Source organism: Strongylocentrotus purpuratus, unplaced genomic scaffold (assembly GCF_000002235.5).
Source record: "Strongylocentrotus purpuratus isolate Spur 01 unplaced genomic scaffold, Spur_5.0 spur5_scaffold_8, whole genome shotgun sequence".
In the NCBI taxonomy this organism is placed as follows: Eukaryota; Metazoa; Echinodermata; class Echinoidea; order Camarodonta; family Strongylocentrotidae; genus Strongylocentrotus; species Strongylocentrotus purpuratus.
Window position 1 is genome coordinate 1,242,348 of NW_022145614.1, and position 17,471 is coordinate 1,259,818.

Here is a 17,471-nt window from a genome sequence, read left to right on the forward strand (position 1 = left end):
ATTTTTCATTTTTGTCCGAAGTTTATTCAGGGGGTACCGGGTTGGCACAGCTGAGGCCAGCCCTGTCGATAGAGAATGCTATTTCTTATCAACCGCCTACATCCTACTGCCCTTGCATATATATCAATGGTCCTATTCTACATTGCACTGGCCCTGTTTCCCATTGGTCCTCCACCTAGATCCAATATCCCATGGATCCTACACCCCATTGGCCCTAGACCTATACCCCATTACTCCTACACCCCACTGGCCCTACATGGCCTGTATCCCATTGGTCCTACACTCCACTGGCTAGGCCTACACCCCACTGGCCCTACATCCCACTGGCCCTGTATCCCATTTTTCATACACCCCACTGGGCACTGGCCCAATGTCTATGCAACGCCAATGGTCCTAACGTTAAACCTACCTAGATGAAAGATTCCGGCTGAGCCCATTCACATAGCTTTATACCCGAGTATAAGTTTAATCGACGGGGGGAAATCTCCAAGTGTCATTCAAGGTGCATTGTAATGATTGTATGTTATTAAGTGGTTTTATAATTTGAGGGGTTATCAAGACCCTACAGTTAATAATTTTGTTAGTAAGAGGGAAAATGCTAAGAAAGTGTCTAAAATGGACATACCGGTAAAGTTTGCCGAATGAACAGATGGTTAATCTTTGCGACAAATATTCCGATACTCCTGATGTTCTTTTTCTTTGTGATTCAGCATTCATTATTCTTTGCTTTAGTGTTTTTTTTAGATTTGATGAGACCAGATCTCTAAAATGCAGTGACATCAGTTTTTATGACGATCATAATGATTTCCTCTTTTTTTTGCCATTTGCCTTGGGACCACTTTGATATTGAGTCTTTGAATTTGATGATGTAATTCCTTTTTTGATGATAGATGTGTCATGTGTCTTAAAATAAATCCCCCTCATATTTTCATTTCCACATTTGTTAAAGTTCTACCATATGCAGCTGCATTTGTACAGTAAGTATTCTAAAAAGTGTGTGATAGTTGGATATGATTTTGTATCAAAAGAGATCATTTAAGAAGAGAAAACTTAGAAGAAATACGAGTAAATGTTATCTGCTATTAAGAAATTGGCAGGAAATGTAAGATAAGTGTAATAATGACGATTATTTGACACTTGATACTGTTTCTTAATGCTGTACAAAGTTTTTACCAAAGCTTTACTTAAGCTGCCAAAAAGCTCACGCATTCAAGGACGATACCAAAGCACTTCACCTGGGTGGAGAGTGGCAAATGTAAGTTAGTGCCCATCCAGTTTGTTATTTTCCAGCAAGTCATTTTCATCTGGAGTCAATGGCAGCTAGTACATGTGCAGCATTATGAAAGAGTTATAACGACTGTTAAGATAGTTATTATGGGAAATGAAAATGACCTTGAAGCATTTGTCAAAACAATGCGAGTTAATGATCAACAATTGCAATCACTGACGTTTGAGAGGAAAGTCTTCCAAGATGTACATTTATTATATCAATTTGTGCAATTTGTAAAAATCATGACTTTGTTGATTAAATGCAATGTATTACTACATGTCACTGGATATTAGTTGTGTGCAATTCATTTTTATTTGTGATCTTGTAATTGATTACTACCAGTGATGGTTTGTAGCTAATTGTATATCAAATGGGAAGTCTTCAAATGATAGATCATTACTACAAAATTTGAGAAAAGCTTTGATCAAAGACAGGCTGAAGTTTTTCATCTTTCAGTACATTCTTTCATTTTTACAATAAAAGCTGATGAATCTCTCTGTTCAAAGCTCTTTGGTGATTAATAATGTAATTACAAGATAAAGCACTTAAGAAAGGAGCATTAAGAAATATAGAAAATTGACTATTATTGTATGAAAGATGTTGGACTGTTAGATGACAGAGAATGGAGAACTAGAGTATATGCGAGCACATGAACTGATGGTTTGAGATCAGACTGTGAGGACCAGTGATGACAACAAATAAAAAAACTCTTAAGCAGAACAAGTTCTCTCCCTTCATAGAGAATATTCTCTCACTTTGACTTTAATACAAAGACAACGGTGCACATCATGGCATCTTTTCACGAAACCGTCATAGGCATAAGTTCAAGGCCATGCCACTGAAAGACATGTATTGCAATTAACATGCGTTTCAATGGGATATCAGCGAATTCTTACTTAAGACGGTTTCGTGACATGCTGCCCATCTTTATATTATTTAGTTGATGCTATGTTATTACAAGGGATAAAACTTGTTCTAATAAGAAAGAAGAAGCCATATTACACTGCTCCCACATGACACTTGCAGCCTGATAAAGTAGAATGGTGTGCCATCAGAGAGTAAGAAAGGAAGAGTCAAATGAAGGTTAAAGATAAAGTTGAGTTCTGGTCATGCGATTGCATTGTGAAAGAAACGTTGTGGAATCGATCAGAAAAGGTTGATCATCTAGCATACAAGTACTGGTGTGTACTGCAAGGTTCTGGAATCATCAAAATGATAAGAAATTTGGCCCAGTCTTGGTAAAGTTACAAGCACTGTACACAGAAAGATATATGGGACTTCACGAACATGTGGCATAAAAATCTGTCCCGATTTTTATGATTTTACCGGTACATGCCATATTTAGAATATTAAGACATTTGAAGGGCCATGCTTTTCAGGGGACATTTTTTTATCTGATGTTCTTCCACACTTGCATTATACAATGATAACACTCACAAAGTATTTTTAACCTCTTCCCAGAACTCAACCTTCTCTTTAAAGACTATAGATTTGAACTAGAACTTTACCAATAAATAATTATTTGATCAGTAAATATAACTTTGCCTCCTTGCATTGTTTATGCAGGGAGAAAAAAATCATGTCAGTCATCAACAGAAACAAAAATAGAATGTCAAAATTTGTTCTATCTACAGATGTATTTAATACAAACGATATAAAAACAAACTATGTTAAATTCGTCCTTGTTTTCACGAAGTGACGGTAGTGAAAAAAAATTGCATTCACTTTGCATTACGATTTTCCTCGCTACTGTCACTTCGTGAAAACAAGGACGAATTGTAGCATAGGTAATATTGTAAATGAGGACATAGAGTAGGCTCTTAGCCAATTCACACACAAGTAATAGCTGTGCACATATGTGAAAGACATTGTATGCATTTGTAAAATATAAAACATAATCTCTATGTATGGGATATTTATTGAAATAAGTTTAAAGCCTATTAAATAAAATAAAAAACTCTTATTGCCTTGGTGTATATTAATCTGTTTTACCAGGGAGATGTTAGATCTAACATCTTCCTGGTTTTACCAGGTTTTGAACCTTTATAATGAATATTTCTTTACAGAAGCAATTCAGAAATCTTCATTTTTTGTTTATTCTAATTCATTCCAATCCAAAGTCATGGAAACAAATAAATTTTACAGAGGAAAGAAACTTGAAACACCCTGAATATACAGGAAACAAGGTGAGCTGAATACTGGTGTACAAAGTAAATCTAACCACCCTTAAGTCATTACAAATGAATACAATCATGCTTTCTTACAATAGGACTTTATTATTCAAACATCAAAATACCTTCCGAAATGCTTCAAGCTAACTTTCCAAAATACATCTATTACATAAACGGTGTCCAACTGATTTCTAAGAAATCGTACATACCAGTAATCTTTCCTGAATCATAAAATGTTGAAAGAGCGAGTACAAAACTAATACAAAGAGACTAACGTTGATTTTTGTTTCAAGAATCCACTTGCTCAAACGGGGTTAAACAAATTAATGTTGAATTAAAAATTTAGTAAACAAATACAAATACAAACTTACATGACTAGATCATGACTACGGTATAACAAATATCTTTTAAGATATATTAACAGTTTCTTGAACACTCCTATAAAAAGATTTCATACATTTAATCTAAAGATTGTCAATCAACTAGAACTACCCTTATATTGTTCATTCAATGATACAGAAGAATCCATGTAAAATAAAAACAATTGTAGACCTTTGATCACACAAACCTGAGTATGTTATATGGTCCCTTATGAGGTGTAGGGATGCCAGCTTCTCACAGTAATTAATAGATGCATTCTTGGAAGAGCAATATTGCTCAAATGTCTGCAATACACTTCTCCTTCTACCCATTCTCTTAACCTCTTTTTCTGTTAATGTAAATGAAGTATATCAATGCAGCTCATCCATTTTCATGATGTTACAAACATGATATAGGATAAGCTCTGAAGCTCAAATCTGCTTCACTGCTCTCTATGGCAGTATTTTGTTCTCAAAGTTCTGAATATTAAAGTAGATCCACATCTGCCTCTATTTCTGTTTTGTGTTTGTCAGATATTAGTATACCTCCTGAAGACTGTGCTCCCCAGTCTCATTGAGAGCCCTGAAGGTCAATTCCCTCCAGGGAAAAAAAAAAAAAAAAAAAAAATTTTCTTGGGCTACTTTTCAAGCTTGCCTCCATAAAAATAACACTCTAAAATTTGTTTTGCATTGAACTCTATGCAAATTTACAGGGACTCTTTTCTGATACGCCCTGAGCCCCTATGTATTTTTTCACTGATTCCCTCATGGAAGACGAGCACCAGCTTCAGAGCTGGTCATATATTATAAAGGAATATCATGAACATGTCAATATGTTTAATACAAAACATTTCTATTAGACATCACATATCTTGTGCATTAATGCTAATCACTAATATACTGCTTTAATATAATGTTCATATCAAAAAGCCATGTGATAATCTCATTTCTAGCATAGTGCTTTAATCAGAACAGACCTGGGGGGTGTTTCATAAAGCTGTTCGTAAAGTTACGCATGACTTTACGAACGACTTGTATATGAAAAGCCAAATGGGATACTCAATCATTCTTGATTATTATTTATTAAGTTGAACTATGCAGATGTAGATTAACATTCTTATATAAAAAATATTTTTAATGCAAAGTATATTTTTTGCCATAATTTAATTGAGGTTATTGGAAATATCAGAAAAAAACTTTGGGCATCCTCTCTGGCACTTCATATACAAGTCGTTCGTAAAGTCATGCGTAACTTTACGAACTATTTATGAAACACCCCCCAGTTGAAAGATAGATTAAGAATGCAACGGATGTTCTTGATGACTGAAGCTTGGGTATCAAATGACATTGGAACAACTAATGTACACATTTAGCATACTTGTGTCTATACTATTTCATTTCAATGTCTCATAACACATCAGTGCACTGGTTCACCACAAGGTACTTTTGGTAGAACATCCATGCATGTTTTGAAAAACAAACTATTATTCTACCATAGTTTTCTAATATTCCATCCATCAATTCAGAACCACTTACGATCTGGCCTATTAAACTTGCTACTCTACCCTGATATATTACCCTGAGAAAGCATGCTGATAGACAGGTGTTTCTAGTAGTCATCTTGGGGGTTTCCCTCCATCTGTTTCTAGTAGTCATCTTGGGGATTTCCCTCCATCTGTCTCTAGTAGTCATCTTGGGGATTTCCCTCCATCTGTCTCTAGTAGTCATCTTGGGGATTTCCCTCCATCTGTTTCTAGTAGTCATCTTGGGGATTTCCCTCCATCTGTTTCTAGTAGTCATCTTGGGGATTTCCCTCCATCTGTTTCTTGAAGTTATTTTGATAGATCTCATCAGGTGTAGCTGCTTCTATCACGGCTGGATCTTCTTTCATTCGACCACAGTATCCCATCAGCTATCCATTCAAAGAAAGAAAGTATTAATGTCAATAATACTTTTGAAATATAATAATAATACTCTGGATTTATAATAATAATAGTAACAATAATCTTTTAAAGTCCACTCCAAATTTTATTAAGTTAAACCGAAAATGGAAATTCTTTTTGCTCAATTGATCCTGAGCCCGGCAGCCACTGAGCAGCGCCAGATTGATGTTGCTCTATCCCTCATTGTTGAACGCCAAACAAGGTAGCAGCAACTCCCGTCTTTTAACGTCTTTAGGTATGACGCGGCCAGGTTCGAACCCACGACCTACTGGTTGTGAGGCGGACGCTCTACTGACTGAGCCAACACACCGGTTATATGTGTATATCAGCACCTACCGGTGATACATCTACCACGTCTCTAAAGCAATTTCCAGATTACCCTACAAAACAGGTTTAGGCTTGCCTGTATACATTCAGATCGCTGAGGAAGTGATAGTTTGCCATCGCCTGAAACCAAAAGGTGACTATTTGCTTTATATCCCACATCGGAAACATTTAATTTCTTCCGTCATTTAAGAGCAACAAGTCATCAATTAACAGCTAGCGAACGGTCTATAATACGTACAGTGCATGCAGTACTTACGTACATTCGTATACGCAACGCATACAAGAAAGTGCATTGCACTGTGTAGATAGTACGACTATCTTCAATGAAAGTGCATTGCATTGTGTAGATTGTACTACTATCTACACAGTGCAACAAACTTTTCTTCTCCCATCAATGTTGGGTGAACTTTCTTTCATCGCGTGATTTACTTTGGACCAATCGTAGAGCAAGATTTTTAGTATGGGGATTATAACAAAAAATAACAACATCAACATAATTATACACACCGTAGGATAGTTCTCTCTATGAAAGTCTTCTCCCAGGACAGCCCATCTTTCAAACCAAGGCCACATAATGAAATCAACCAGTCCAGGTTTCTCTCCTATAAAAAATAGAACAAATAATTGTTTCTTAAATTTACAGAACATCTTTACATTCAAATATTTTTATTTATGAGTTACAAATTTGTGACACATTATTTACCTAAAAGTCAGAGATAAGAAGTAAACTCAGCAAATAGTGAAGAAAGAAAAACTAGATGGAACTTCGACTGCGCGCAGTCGAAAATGATGCCTCCGTCATAGAGCAATTTTACAAACCAAAACAGAAGAAATTTTTCGAATTCAAGTTCAATTGTAATCCATTAACAGGTTTTCAGAATATTGTGATTACAAGCTATTTTTGCATACATAATGAGCCCATGACCTTTGACCTTATGAACCAAGAATCTACTCAGTTCATTGGCTCTGCAAGAAACATACATGACCTAAGTTGGCAGGAATCCATCAATCGGTTCTTGAGATAACGCGATCACGAGCTGTTTTTGCATACATAATGTGCCCTGTGGCCTTTGACCTTTGACCTTGTGACCCCTACATCTAATCAGTTCATCGGCTCTGCAAGTAACATACATGACCTAAGTTTGGCAGCAATCCACCAATCGGTTCTTCAGATAACGCGATCACAAGCTCGTTTTGCATACATAATGAGCCCTGTGGCCTTTGACCTTTGACCTCGTGACCTCAAAATCTAATCAATTTTTCGGCTTTGCAAGTAACATACATGACCTAAGTTTGGCAGCAATCCATCAATCGGTTCTTCAGATAATGCGATCACGAGCTCGTTTTGCATACATAATGAGCCCTGTGACCTTTGACCTTTGACCTCGTGACCCCAAAATCTAATCAGTTCATCGGCTCTACAAGATACATACATGACCAAAGTTTGGCAGGAATCCGTCAACCAGTTCTTCAGATAACGCGATCACGAGCTCGTTTTGCATACATAATGAGCCCTGTGACCTTTGACCTTTGACCTCGTAACCCCAAAATCTAATCAGTTCATCGGCTCTACAAGATACATACATGACCAAAGTTTGGCAGGAATCCATCAACCAGTTCTTCAGATAACGCGATCACGAGAACGGGACGTACGGACGTACGGACGGACGGACAACCCGAAAACATAATGCCTCCGGCTACTTCGTAACGGAGGCATAAAAATGAATGTATCAAGTTTGGTATAATAATATTCTAAAGAATTACCGGGTATGGATTTTTGACAATTTAACAGGCTAAACATTGTGGAGTTACATGTGGGGAAGTCAGGATAATAGCAAAATCAGTTCATTTTCCATTCATGACAGTTGTTTCTGCATGAATCAGTATAATTTGACCCATTAATTTACAATTATGGTGTATGAACTCACATGAAAACTAACTGACTTACCAAAAAAGAAAGCAGAGCCTCTCTTCTTAAGCTCCTCTTCAAGAACATAGAGTTCTTTCTGATAGACGGCTAGAAAGTCTTCTGTAGAGGATGGGGGAGGATGGTAGGTGGCCTTGAAGAATGGTGGACTTATCTGTGAGTGGACGGAGACATGACAATATCTTTTAGGCATTTAGTATACTAGGCTTCATTCTCCAAGACTGTTCAGGTTTAAACAAATTAAAATAATATGTAGTGTTATAGCTCATCATTAGTTCCTCTTCTTTCCACCAAGTCACAAACACATGGGGGTGATCAATCATGTAATAATCTCATTCATAACGCACCTTTTCAAGAGATGCAAAGTATATTCAACAGACAAAAGGAAATGCTGATCAAGCCATAGGCTACTAGTAATCCATTTCTTGAAATGATCTCACTTGCATCATAAAATGGTTAATCAGAAGAAAAAACATCATGGTACACTTGAATTCATCCTTTTCCCAAAAGTCCCTAGTCTCCCTACCTCCATTTCCTGACTTAAATGTATGAATTAAAGGAGACTGATAAAACACATATTGAATGCAATGACATTGCACAAGATAATATGTCAATCTTACCTTGCTTCCAAAGTAATCCAGGAGCATCTTATCCTGAGCCTTCCTGTACGGATCCTCAGGCCATAGGTTGACACCAGGATACGCATCATTCACATACTCACAGACAATGGAAGAATCTCTCACTATCTTCTCATCATGTTCAAAGCATGGAGTAGTCCCAAAAGGATTCTTTGTCTTGTACCATTCTGGTTTCTTGGAGAGACTTATGTTGACCAGTTCATAGCTGGGTAGATCAACCAAAAGAATAACATTTCAATCTGACATTTTAGCTTAAATGTGAACAAATAATTTTGAGGCATTGACAAGTTCTTAGTAGAATAGAATATTGAATTGAATAGACAGTTGTGATGACAATTAAGCTTCATGAAAAGACTTATGTTGATCATGTTATATCTGCATATATTGATATCATTTTATTTTTAATGACAAGTATGTTTATTTAAGTTAAAAATATATGCATATTTGAGGTGTTCATTACTTTCAGTATCTTCCCGAATGATTACAGAACTGACGTATTAGAAACATGCTTAAGTATTTGTCTACTGCAGACTGAGATACAAGACTGCCAGTCGGCTAAACTTTTAGCAGCATATTTTACACACATACAGGACGTTTGAATAAAGTATACAGAGGCAGCTCAATGTGTGTTCTATTAGTCGACTGAATCAGATAATACTTTAACTTGTGAATATGAATCAAAGAATCTACAATGAATCTTGGCTGCAAGAATAAAACTTACTCTACATTCTTGGCTGCAAGCACAAGTCGAGATCTATGAGCGAAAGGGCAGAATCGGAAACTGAAGAGACGAGGAACTCCCTTTTTTAGAGGTGGTATAGGGTCTCCTGTAATTATCAATCAATAATTTATCACATATATTAATGGTCCAAACATGAACATTTGCTTTCCATCAGCACCACAGAGAAAATACAATACAAAACAAAGATATAGACAGGCTCAGGAGCGTACGCAGGGGGGGGGGGGGGGGGGGGGGGGGTTAACCCCCCTCCATGTTTCTGTTATTGCTAAAGGGGGGTGGGGTGGGTCTTGATAACAAAAAAGTACACACTACCCCCTCCTCTCCTCCCCCCCCCCCCTGTTGAAAACAAAACAAACAAAACAAAATTTCTCCCCCCCACCCCGGCCTGTCACACAGGCCTAACATCAAAGAATTCTGTAGAATTGTCCTCATCCCCCCGCAATTTTTTTGATAACGAATTGGATAAGAAGAATAAGCTCCTCGGTCCTTGCCCCCCCCCCTCCCCGCTTATTGGCCGCCGCTAAATATTTTATCTTGAATTGGACAACAAAAAAGCACTCCTTACAGCCTCCCCCCCCCCCCCCCCACTGAGCGGAATATAGGTCGGTGCAATTTTCAAATTGGGGGGGGGGGCAAAAAAAAAAAAAAATTTAGTGCACAACAGTCACAACCCCCCCCCCCCCCCCCCCCCCCCACTGCGCGAAATATCAGTTGGCATGATTTTCAATTTTAAAACACTCCCCGGCATTGAAAAAATCCTGCGTAGACTATGCCGTGGAGCTTGGACAGACTGTACGGAGTATACTGCTAGGGTCTACAAGGAAAAAAAATTGCACATTAATTTGTTGCTCAAAGTAAACTCTGTTCCATTAATAGTTCAATTTAAGAAAAACAAGTCTATTCAGTCTACTTATTGTTCTGTTTATTGTTCAATGGCTTACTTCGTTCCACACAACGACCCATTGAAATTCCAATGCCAATGGGTTGTTGAGCAGCTGCAGCAGGCCGGTTATGAATTGCATTTATAGAAGTCTAGGTCTAATACAATCACATAATTACTTCCTGAAAACATAAGACTCTACACCCTTATTCAACTTTCGAGGAAGGTCGGGTGTAAAGTTTGTGAATACACCATTTATATATTGCCAAAGTGATAGTCTACTGTCTTTACCACACATTTTTTAAAACATAATTTAAAGGCCATTTGTAATGGTAAGCATCATGCAAGCGGCCCTAGCGCAGCCCCACTGCCACAACTTGCCGACTGATCAGAATCATCAACGCGCCCAAGGCTTAGCGGTCGCCGCTCTTGTCAAAGTGGAGTAGCCTAGGCCTAGGCTAGAGCTAGGCCCTACATTATTATTAGCTAAATCTATAAACAAGGGTTTTTGCAACACGAACCTTGAACAAGATGCTTCGGATTCGGCTTTGCTTTTGAAGTCATCCTTACAAAATGGTGTCAATCCGGGCTAAAAATGAGCTGAAATGCCTGAAAGACCAATCTCTTTAACGTTAGTCTTCACTCTTTATCTTTAGCTCTTTCTCTGCCTAGCCTCAGGTTTTGCTGACAAGCGCGGGCCTGCCAGCGCTATATTTTCTCTGCATGTGTCTGTCTATCTTACTTCCGGGATTCCATGTACGCGGAGTAAGCTGGCGAGAAACGGGTCTGCGGAGGATGATCGAATCTCTATGAACGCGGGCCCTGAAAAGCTACACGTGAAACATCTCCTTTTTATTGATATTCTTTCCTAGCTGGGATAAGAGTTCAGTATAATAGCCCTTTTCATTTTCTTCAGTCCCTTTTCCAATATGCCGTTTTAAAAGTGACTCATATAGTTGAGGTTAATGAATGTAATACCGCCGACAAACATCAAGTTTTGTGCCACACGTATTGGGAGAAAACAGCAATGACTCAAATTCTTTACATTTTATTTTACATCACTATCTGCTCCTACAATAAGCAATTAAACTTTGCAAACCTGCAGATGACGGACTAAAAATCAAAAGATCGTCAGCGTATAGGCCGACATCAAAATGATTCACTTTGCGCAGCCTGTACACTGACATTCAGTTCAGTTCATTTTATTCAAAACCAGACAAAGCATGATATAATCTGTCACATACCGGTAAAAAAGAGACTGGTATAAAAGTACATCAATCAACATATTCTAACTTGATTACATCATAAACTGAATGGTTTTTAGGACGTACCCCTTGAACATTCATCCACAATAATCAGGAAGGAAGACAGTGTCTCCTCACATTACGCAACAATTCCCAACATGAAGTGGAGGGCCTATCTTAATTTGGAGAGCTTATATACCAATGTCCTTCTGCATAAGGGGAAGGGGGAAAACCGGAAAAGCCCGAGTCTATATATTACCTGAGGCCCCTAATCAAGTTTTCTCAAAGAGCTTTTCATGAGAATGCGGTCAAATGCTTTTGAAGCATCGAGGAATAGTTACACAAAAGCAAGGTGTCCTCCTACGCTTTTGAAGCATCGAGGAAGAGTTACACAAAAGCAAGGTGTCCTCCTACGATAAATGGAAATCACTTTCAAATCGAAAATACACAACTGAGTCATATAGAATAGTATGCTTGCTATCCATAATCCGGTATTTGCCAGCGGCTCGAAAACTTGCCTGCAATTTAGATAATAATGTTTATAAAAGTCAATTTGTCAGATCAAAATATCTCTCCTGAGTGAAAATTGAAGCCCTAATTCTGTATTAACACTGCACGTTGCAAATCAAATTCAAATTTGAAAAAGAACAATGCCACCATACTTCTAGGAAAGTTTTCAATTATTTGAAAAAACATTTTCCCCCTATTATTTTCACCTCGCAAATCCCTGCAACGCCGCCTATAAAGCCAAATTGACTATCGTAAAGTAAAAATATACAATTCCCCATACAGCGCTTAAAAAAAAAAAAAAACTCTAGCCATAAGTCTATACTCCGAGTGGCGGATTCCGGGGTGGACACAGGGGGCACGTGCCCCCTCCCCCCTCCCGGTAAAAAAAAAATGGGGAAAGAGGGGAAAAGAAAAGGGAGAAAGGGAGAAAAAAAAGGAGGGGAAAGAAAAAGGAGGGGAAAAGAAAGAAAAGGGGGGAGAAAAAGAAGACGAAAAGAGGGAGGGAGAAAAGGGGAAAGGAAGAAAAGGGAAGAGAGAGGAGGAAAAGGAAGAAAGGGGAAAGACGGAGGAGCGAAAAGGGGGATAAGGAGAATAATGAGAAGGGAAAGGGGAAAAGAAAGAAAGGGGGATGATTATTATAAGAAGATGTTTTTTATCGGGAAAAGGGCGGGGAAGGGGGCACGCAATTTTGCAGTGTGCATAATATGGGGTCCCTCTCAGTGCTATACGTGTAGCCCCCCCCCCCCAAAAAAAAAGTACAAGAAGAACAAAAAAAAAAGAGATGGAAAAAGGGGGGGGGGGGAGAGAATTAAACAACGATAGAAGAGAGCTGCGAGAGCATGAGGAATTGCATTTCTTTTAAAAGAATAATGGGATAACAACCAGGGGCGTCGCTAAAAAAAGGAAAAAAGGAACACTAGAAGAGAAAGAGGAAACAAAAGAAACGGAAGATGAAAGAGAGAGAGGGGTAAGAGCCTGAGAGAAGAAGGGTGGGAGTAAGAGAGAGAGAGGGGGGGATATTTGGTGCAGTCGCCACGTCGAGGGGGCAAGAAAGATACGCAAAGATAATTAGGTTGCTGTGTCGGGTCCGCTGTGTCAGGTCCGCTGTGTCGGTATTCTTGCTCGATCCTCGTGTGCTATATCAATGCAGAAGTTTAAAGTCGGTAAGATGTATTACTATTATGTCAATCGGCCGGCAAACTTTTTTTCCCAACAAACTGTGACTTTTTATCGGACAGAGAAACATTTTAGAAAATGTAGACATTAATGAATAAGAGTCGGTACAACGAATCGTCTTCTTTATTTAATGAAACGTCAAAGCTTCCGCGCTTCGCGCGGGAGGGGGAAACTGAATTCAGATAAGGATTAAGAGTAAAGAACGGTACAACGAATCGTCTTCTTTCTCCAATATTTGAATGAAACGGCAAAGCTTCCGCGCTTTGCGCGGGAGGGGGGGGGGGAAACTGGGTTCAGACATGGATTAAGAAAAGAAAACAGTACAATGAATCGTCTTCTTTCTCTAATAATTATATTAAATGTCAAAGCTTCCGCGCGTCGCGCGGGAGGGGGGAAAACTAAATTAAGACAAGGATTAAGAGTAGAGAACTGTACAACGAATCGTCTTCTTTCTTGCTAACAACTTAATGAAACGTGGGGGGGGGGGAGTGAATTCAGACAAGGATTAAGAGTCGAAAACAGTACAACGAAACTTCTTTCTATAATGATTTAATGAAACGTCATAGCTTCTGCACTTCGCGCGGGAGGGGCGAAAGAAGAATTAAGAGTCGGGAACGGTACAACGAATCGACTTCTTTCTCTAACAATTTAAGGAAGCGTCAAACCTTCCGCGCTTCGCGCGGGAGGGGGGGGGGGGGGGAAGCTGAAAAATAACTTAGTTCCTGGCCCTGGGTTTATAGGGTTAAATTTGTATATTGGGACATTTGCATTAATATATGTGTCGGTAATTGGTGGCTAGTTTTGACGGTTATCGGTGGTCTCTACACCCCGCCCCCCCCCGACAGTGGCGTACGCAGGATTTTTTCAAGGGGGGGGGGTTAACATTTTGAAATCGGGCCAAAAATTCCGCAACGACTCAGCCAGCCGCTTAATAAGCGGGGGTGGGGGGAGGGGGGGGGGGGGAGTAAGAGGGCATACTATTTTATTTTTTTGGTCACAAAATATACGACTTTCCGTTCCGTTGGGGGGGGGGGGGGGGTAAGGTCATCTTTTTTAGGTCATCTATTAGGATTTTTGTATAAAAAAGGTCTTGCGACGCCCCTGATAACAACTGCAGTTTAATATACACTCTATTTTTGCAAGCATTACTAGTGAAGTACCAGACCACTGTCTTTCTAACTTATCAGAAGGCCTCGTTTTTTTTCTCCAGGAAGTGCCGGTTGACATTGGGGTGGACATTAATGTGCCAAATGTGGTTCTCAAATGAAGTGCCTGAAAATGGGCCTAATTAATGTGGTTCTAAAATTGCAAGTGCTTCCTACGCAGGGAGGGGGTTCTGACCCCCGCTTGGTTGCTCCGCTCCATCGCCGCTGACGCCTCGCTCCATCGTTTTCCATATATGATTTCACCCCAAGCGATGTTGTGCCCCCCCCCCCCCCCCCCGGTAAGAAATTCCTGGATCCGCCACTGATACTTATCCTCACGATCACTGGCAATACAACAAGCGTATTTTTACGACGGGTGTGTTTTCGGGGGTTGCGTAATTTGTGTGAGAGGAGGACAAAGATGATTGATGTAAAATAACAATATATTAAAAATGATGATTTGCATTCACCTAAAATGTAATCAAGTTGTAATGATTATTATAGTTGGGAGAATAAAGGAATCGATCAGGTAAATTTCCCCAATTTGCATCATTAAAGGTAATACAAAATTTTGGGAAATTTTGAAAATTGGGTGGATAGTGAATCTTTACAATTTTGATATATTTGGATGCCCCTGTGGATGTATAATAAGCACTAAAAAAATTAGCCACTAAAACACTTCTGTTTTCGAGAAAAATTGAATATAAACATTTACCGGTGCTCCCGGTAAATTTTTGATAAATTTCAAATAGCGTCTACGGCCGTACAATGGTAGCTGCGACCATGACAATCTCAGAATATGTATTTGTGATATATAATTTCCAAACGGGAATAGCTAATCGGTCGATTTTAGTCAAGAAACATTGTTTCATAGCTAAATTAATATTTTGACCTTGAGAGGGAGCTATACAACAAAAAGAGTTTATTAAGTTCATAACTTTAGACTCGATTTCAATTGTGACAACGATCAATGAATATTGTAGGAAAGCATAGGCTTCCAATATGTTAATTTGAACTAAATTCATGACCCCCATACCAAAACTTTGTAATACCTTTAATATTCTGTTTTTAATCAAACTTTCAGAATATCTTACACCGGCCTATCGAAACCACTATATTAGCACCATTTTCTCTCATCTGAACAATGTTTCAAATTATATTTCCACTTTCTCATATATGTTATTTAATAAAACACAAACAAAGGCAAAGCAGTGCATTACCAAAATCGATACATAATAATTTGTTAGTATACATTGCATCATTATGAAGAATTGTAGAAAAATATAATCATTCTTCAGTACATCTTAAGGTGAGAAAAAGTGGAGGAACCTATAAAAGAAGCTTGTGAAGTCGCATCTATAGGCCCCTTTTACTTTTTTAGGGAAAATCAAACTTGTATGAAAGGACAGAGAGTGAAAAGGGAAGAGAATAGGATAGACAAGGAAGAAGGAGAAGGAGAAAAGGTGAATAGTGAAAAGGAATGCCGGGAGGGGTAAGAAAGAGAGAGAGAGAGAGAGAGTGCAGCATCCTAAGTATAGGCCTACAAGTTCATAAGAGTTCAAGTGCACTTTCAATATTAACAAAAGGGTACAAGTTGTAAAGACTGTCTATCACGAGAAGCCTTTTGAAATCTACAAAGGCAAACTGAAACATGTTGGGTCGCCAAGTCCTGCATCCACATAATCGTACCCGGCATGCATGCTTTATTGTAATCAGCTGTTATTATTATGAATGAACTAGAATCTATAGGAATTCAGTCTGCATATATTATGTATTGCTACTGATGCAGACAATGTTTGCCCGAGGCTTACCTGACATAGCAATTGGCTATATAAGGTAAGCCTCGGGTAAACCTTTAGGTTGTCAAGAACAATCATTGTTTAAAAAGTATGCATACAATTAGAATATGTAGATCTTATGATCCGACTCAATGAAATGTAGGTGAGCGCTTGGCGCCCCATAACAAGCTATGCATACATAATATGCATAGTTTGCAAGTTTGCCGTTCATCGACTGTGCTATGCTGTACGCACGTGTTTACCATGTACATTCACCGCATATGCCGTGCGTACGTACCCCGTAGATCCATTCTAGAAGTTGCTCAAGACAAGACGGGACAAGACCAAGAAATCTTCAATTTCTGTGACTTGTGTGAGTCTATTTTTAAATTATGCTCTAGTCGTAACGTAGGCATGTTTCGGAAGTATCGTAATGGTTTCATAGGTAATGTAAGTTTAATTTACATTGCCGTACCTTATCATCATTATTATTAGTCTATAAAGTTTTGAGTTTGACTTTTGTTAGACCGAATTTTCCGTCTCTTTCGTTCGTTAGCCTCTTATTGGGGTAGGGTCGGCTCTCTCTTTAGAGACGGAAGCCGTTTATACACATGTCCTTGCTAACGCCACGGCCAGTTCTGGTCGTAGCGTTTTGCCCCCAAAATCCCCCAAAATGTCATTTTACCTCGAGCATGTTATATTGTAAATTAGGCCTAGGCTATAATAAATCAGTTCCACTTACCAACTTGACTGAAATAATCAGTATAATAGTCCCTTTTTAGGAAATTATGGGTCAAAATCGAAATCCATTTTGAAAAAGATTTTCAAAATGGATTTCGATTTTGACCCATAATTTCCTAAAAAGGGACTATTATACTGATTATTTCAGTCAAGTTGGTAAGTGGAACTGATTTATTATAGCCTAGGCCTAATTTACAATATAACATGCTCGAGGTAAAATGACATTTTGGGGGATTTTGGGGGCAAAACGCTACGACCAGAACTGGCCGTGGCGTTAGCAAGGACATGTGTATAAACGGCTTCCGTCTCTAAAGAGAGAGCCGACCCTACCCCAATAAGAGGCTAACGAACGAAAGAGACGGAAAATTCGGTCTAGACTTTTGTGTGCATTGCCGCGCCGTTGAGTATTGAGTACCGTAAGTCAGCGCAACATCTCTAGTAACTCCAGGAAGCTGCGCTGCGACGCCGACGCCGGAGGCGTCGGACTCGGAGCTTCAGTGGGTCAACCGTAAGGTTATTAAAACAGCGGATGGGGCGATATTAATTATTATCTCAAAATATGCAAAGAGAGTACTGTCTCACAATTTTGACTTAATAGGTTGCGGGACTCCTCTGAGCAT

General features: G+C 38.8%; 1 protein-coding gene across 2 annotated transcripts; it reads right to left on the reverse strand.

Annotated features, from left to right (window-relative positions):
• Positions 1-5,121: 5,121 nt before the first annotated feature.
• Positions 5,122-10,920, reverse strand: LOC587859 (glutathione S-transferase omega-1). Of its 2 annotated transcripts, XM_030976042.1 has the most exons (7): positions 10,779-10,920; positions 9,357-9,462; positions 8,618-8,840; positions 8,019-8,151; positions 6,578-6,672; positions 5,620-5,712; positions 5,122-5,583 (listed from the first exon to the last, which is right to left on the reverse strand). In XM_030976042.1, exons 1-7 carry the CDS (start codon positions 10,819-10,821, stop codon positions 5,554-5,556), a joined length of 723 nt encoding a protein of 240 aa, XP_030831902.1. In that variant the 5' UTR covers positions 10,822-10,920; the 3' UTR covers positions 5,122-5,553. The 2 variants fall into 2 exon arrangements, with proteins under 2 accessions (XP_030831902.1, XP_030831901.1); XM_030976041.1 differs by having other exon boundaries at positions 5,122-5,712.
• Between the last annotated feature and the right edge of the window lie 6,551 nt (positions 10,921-17,471).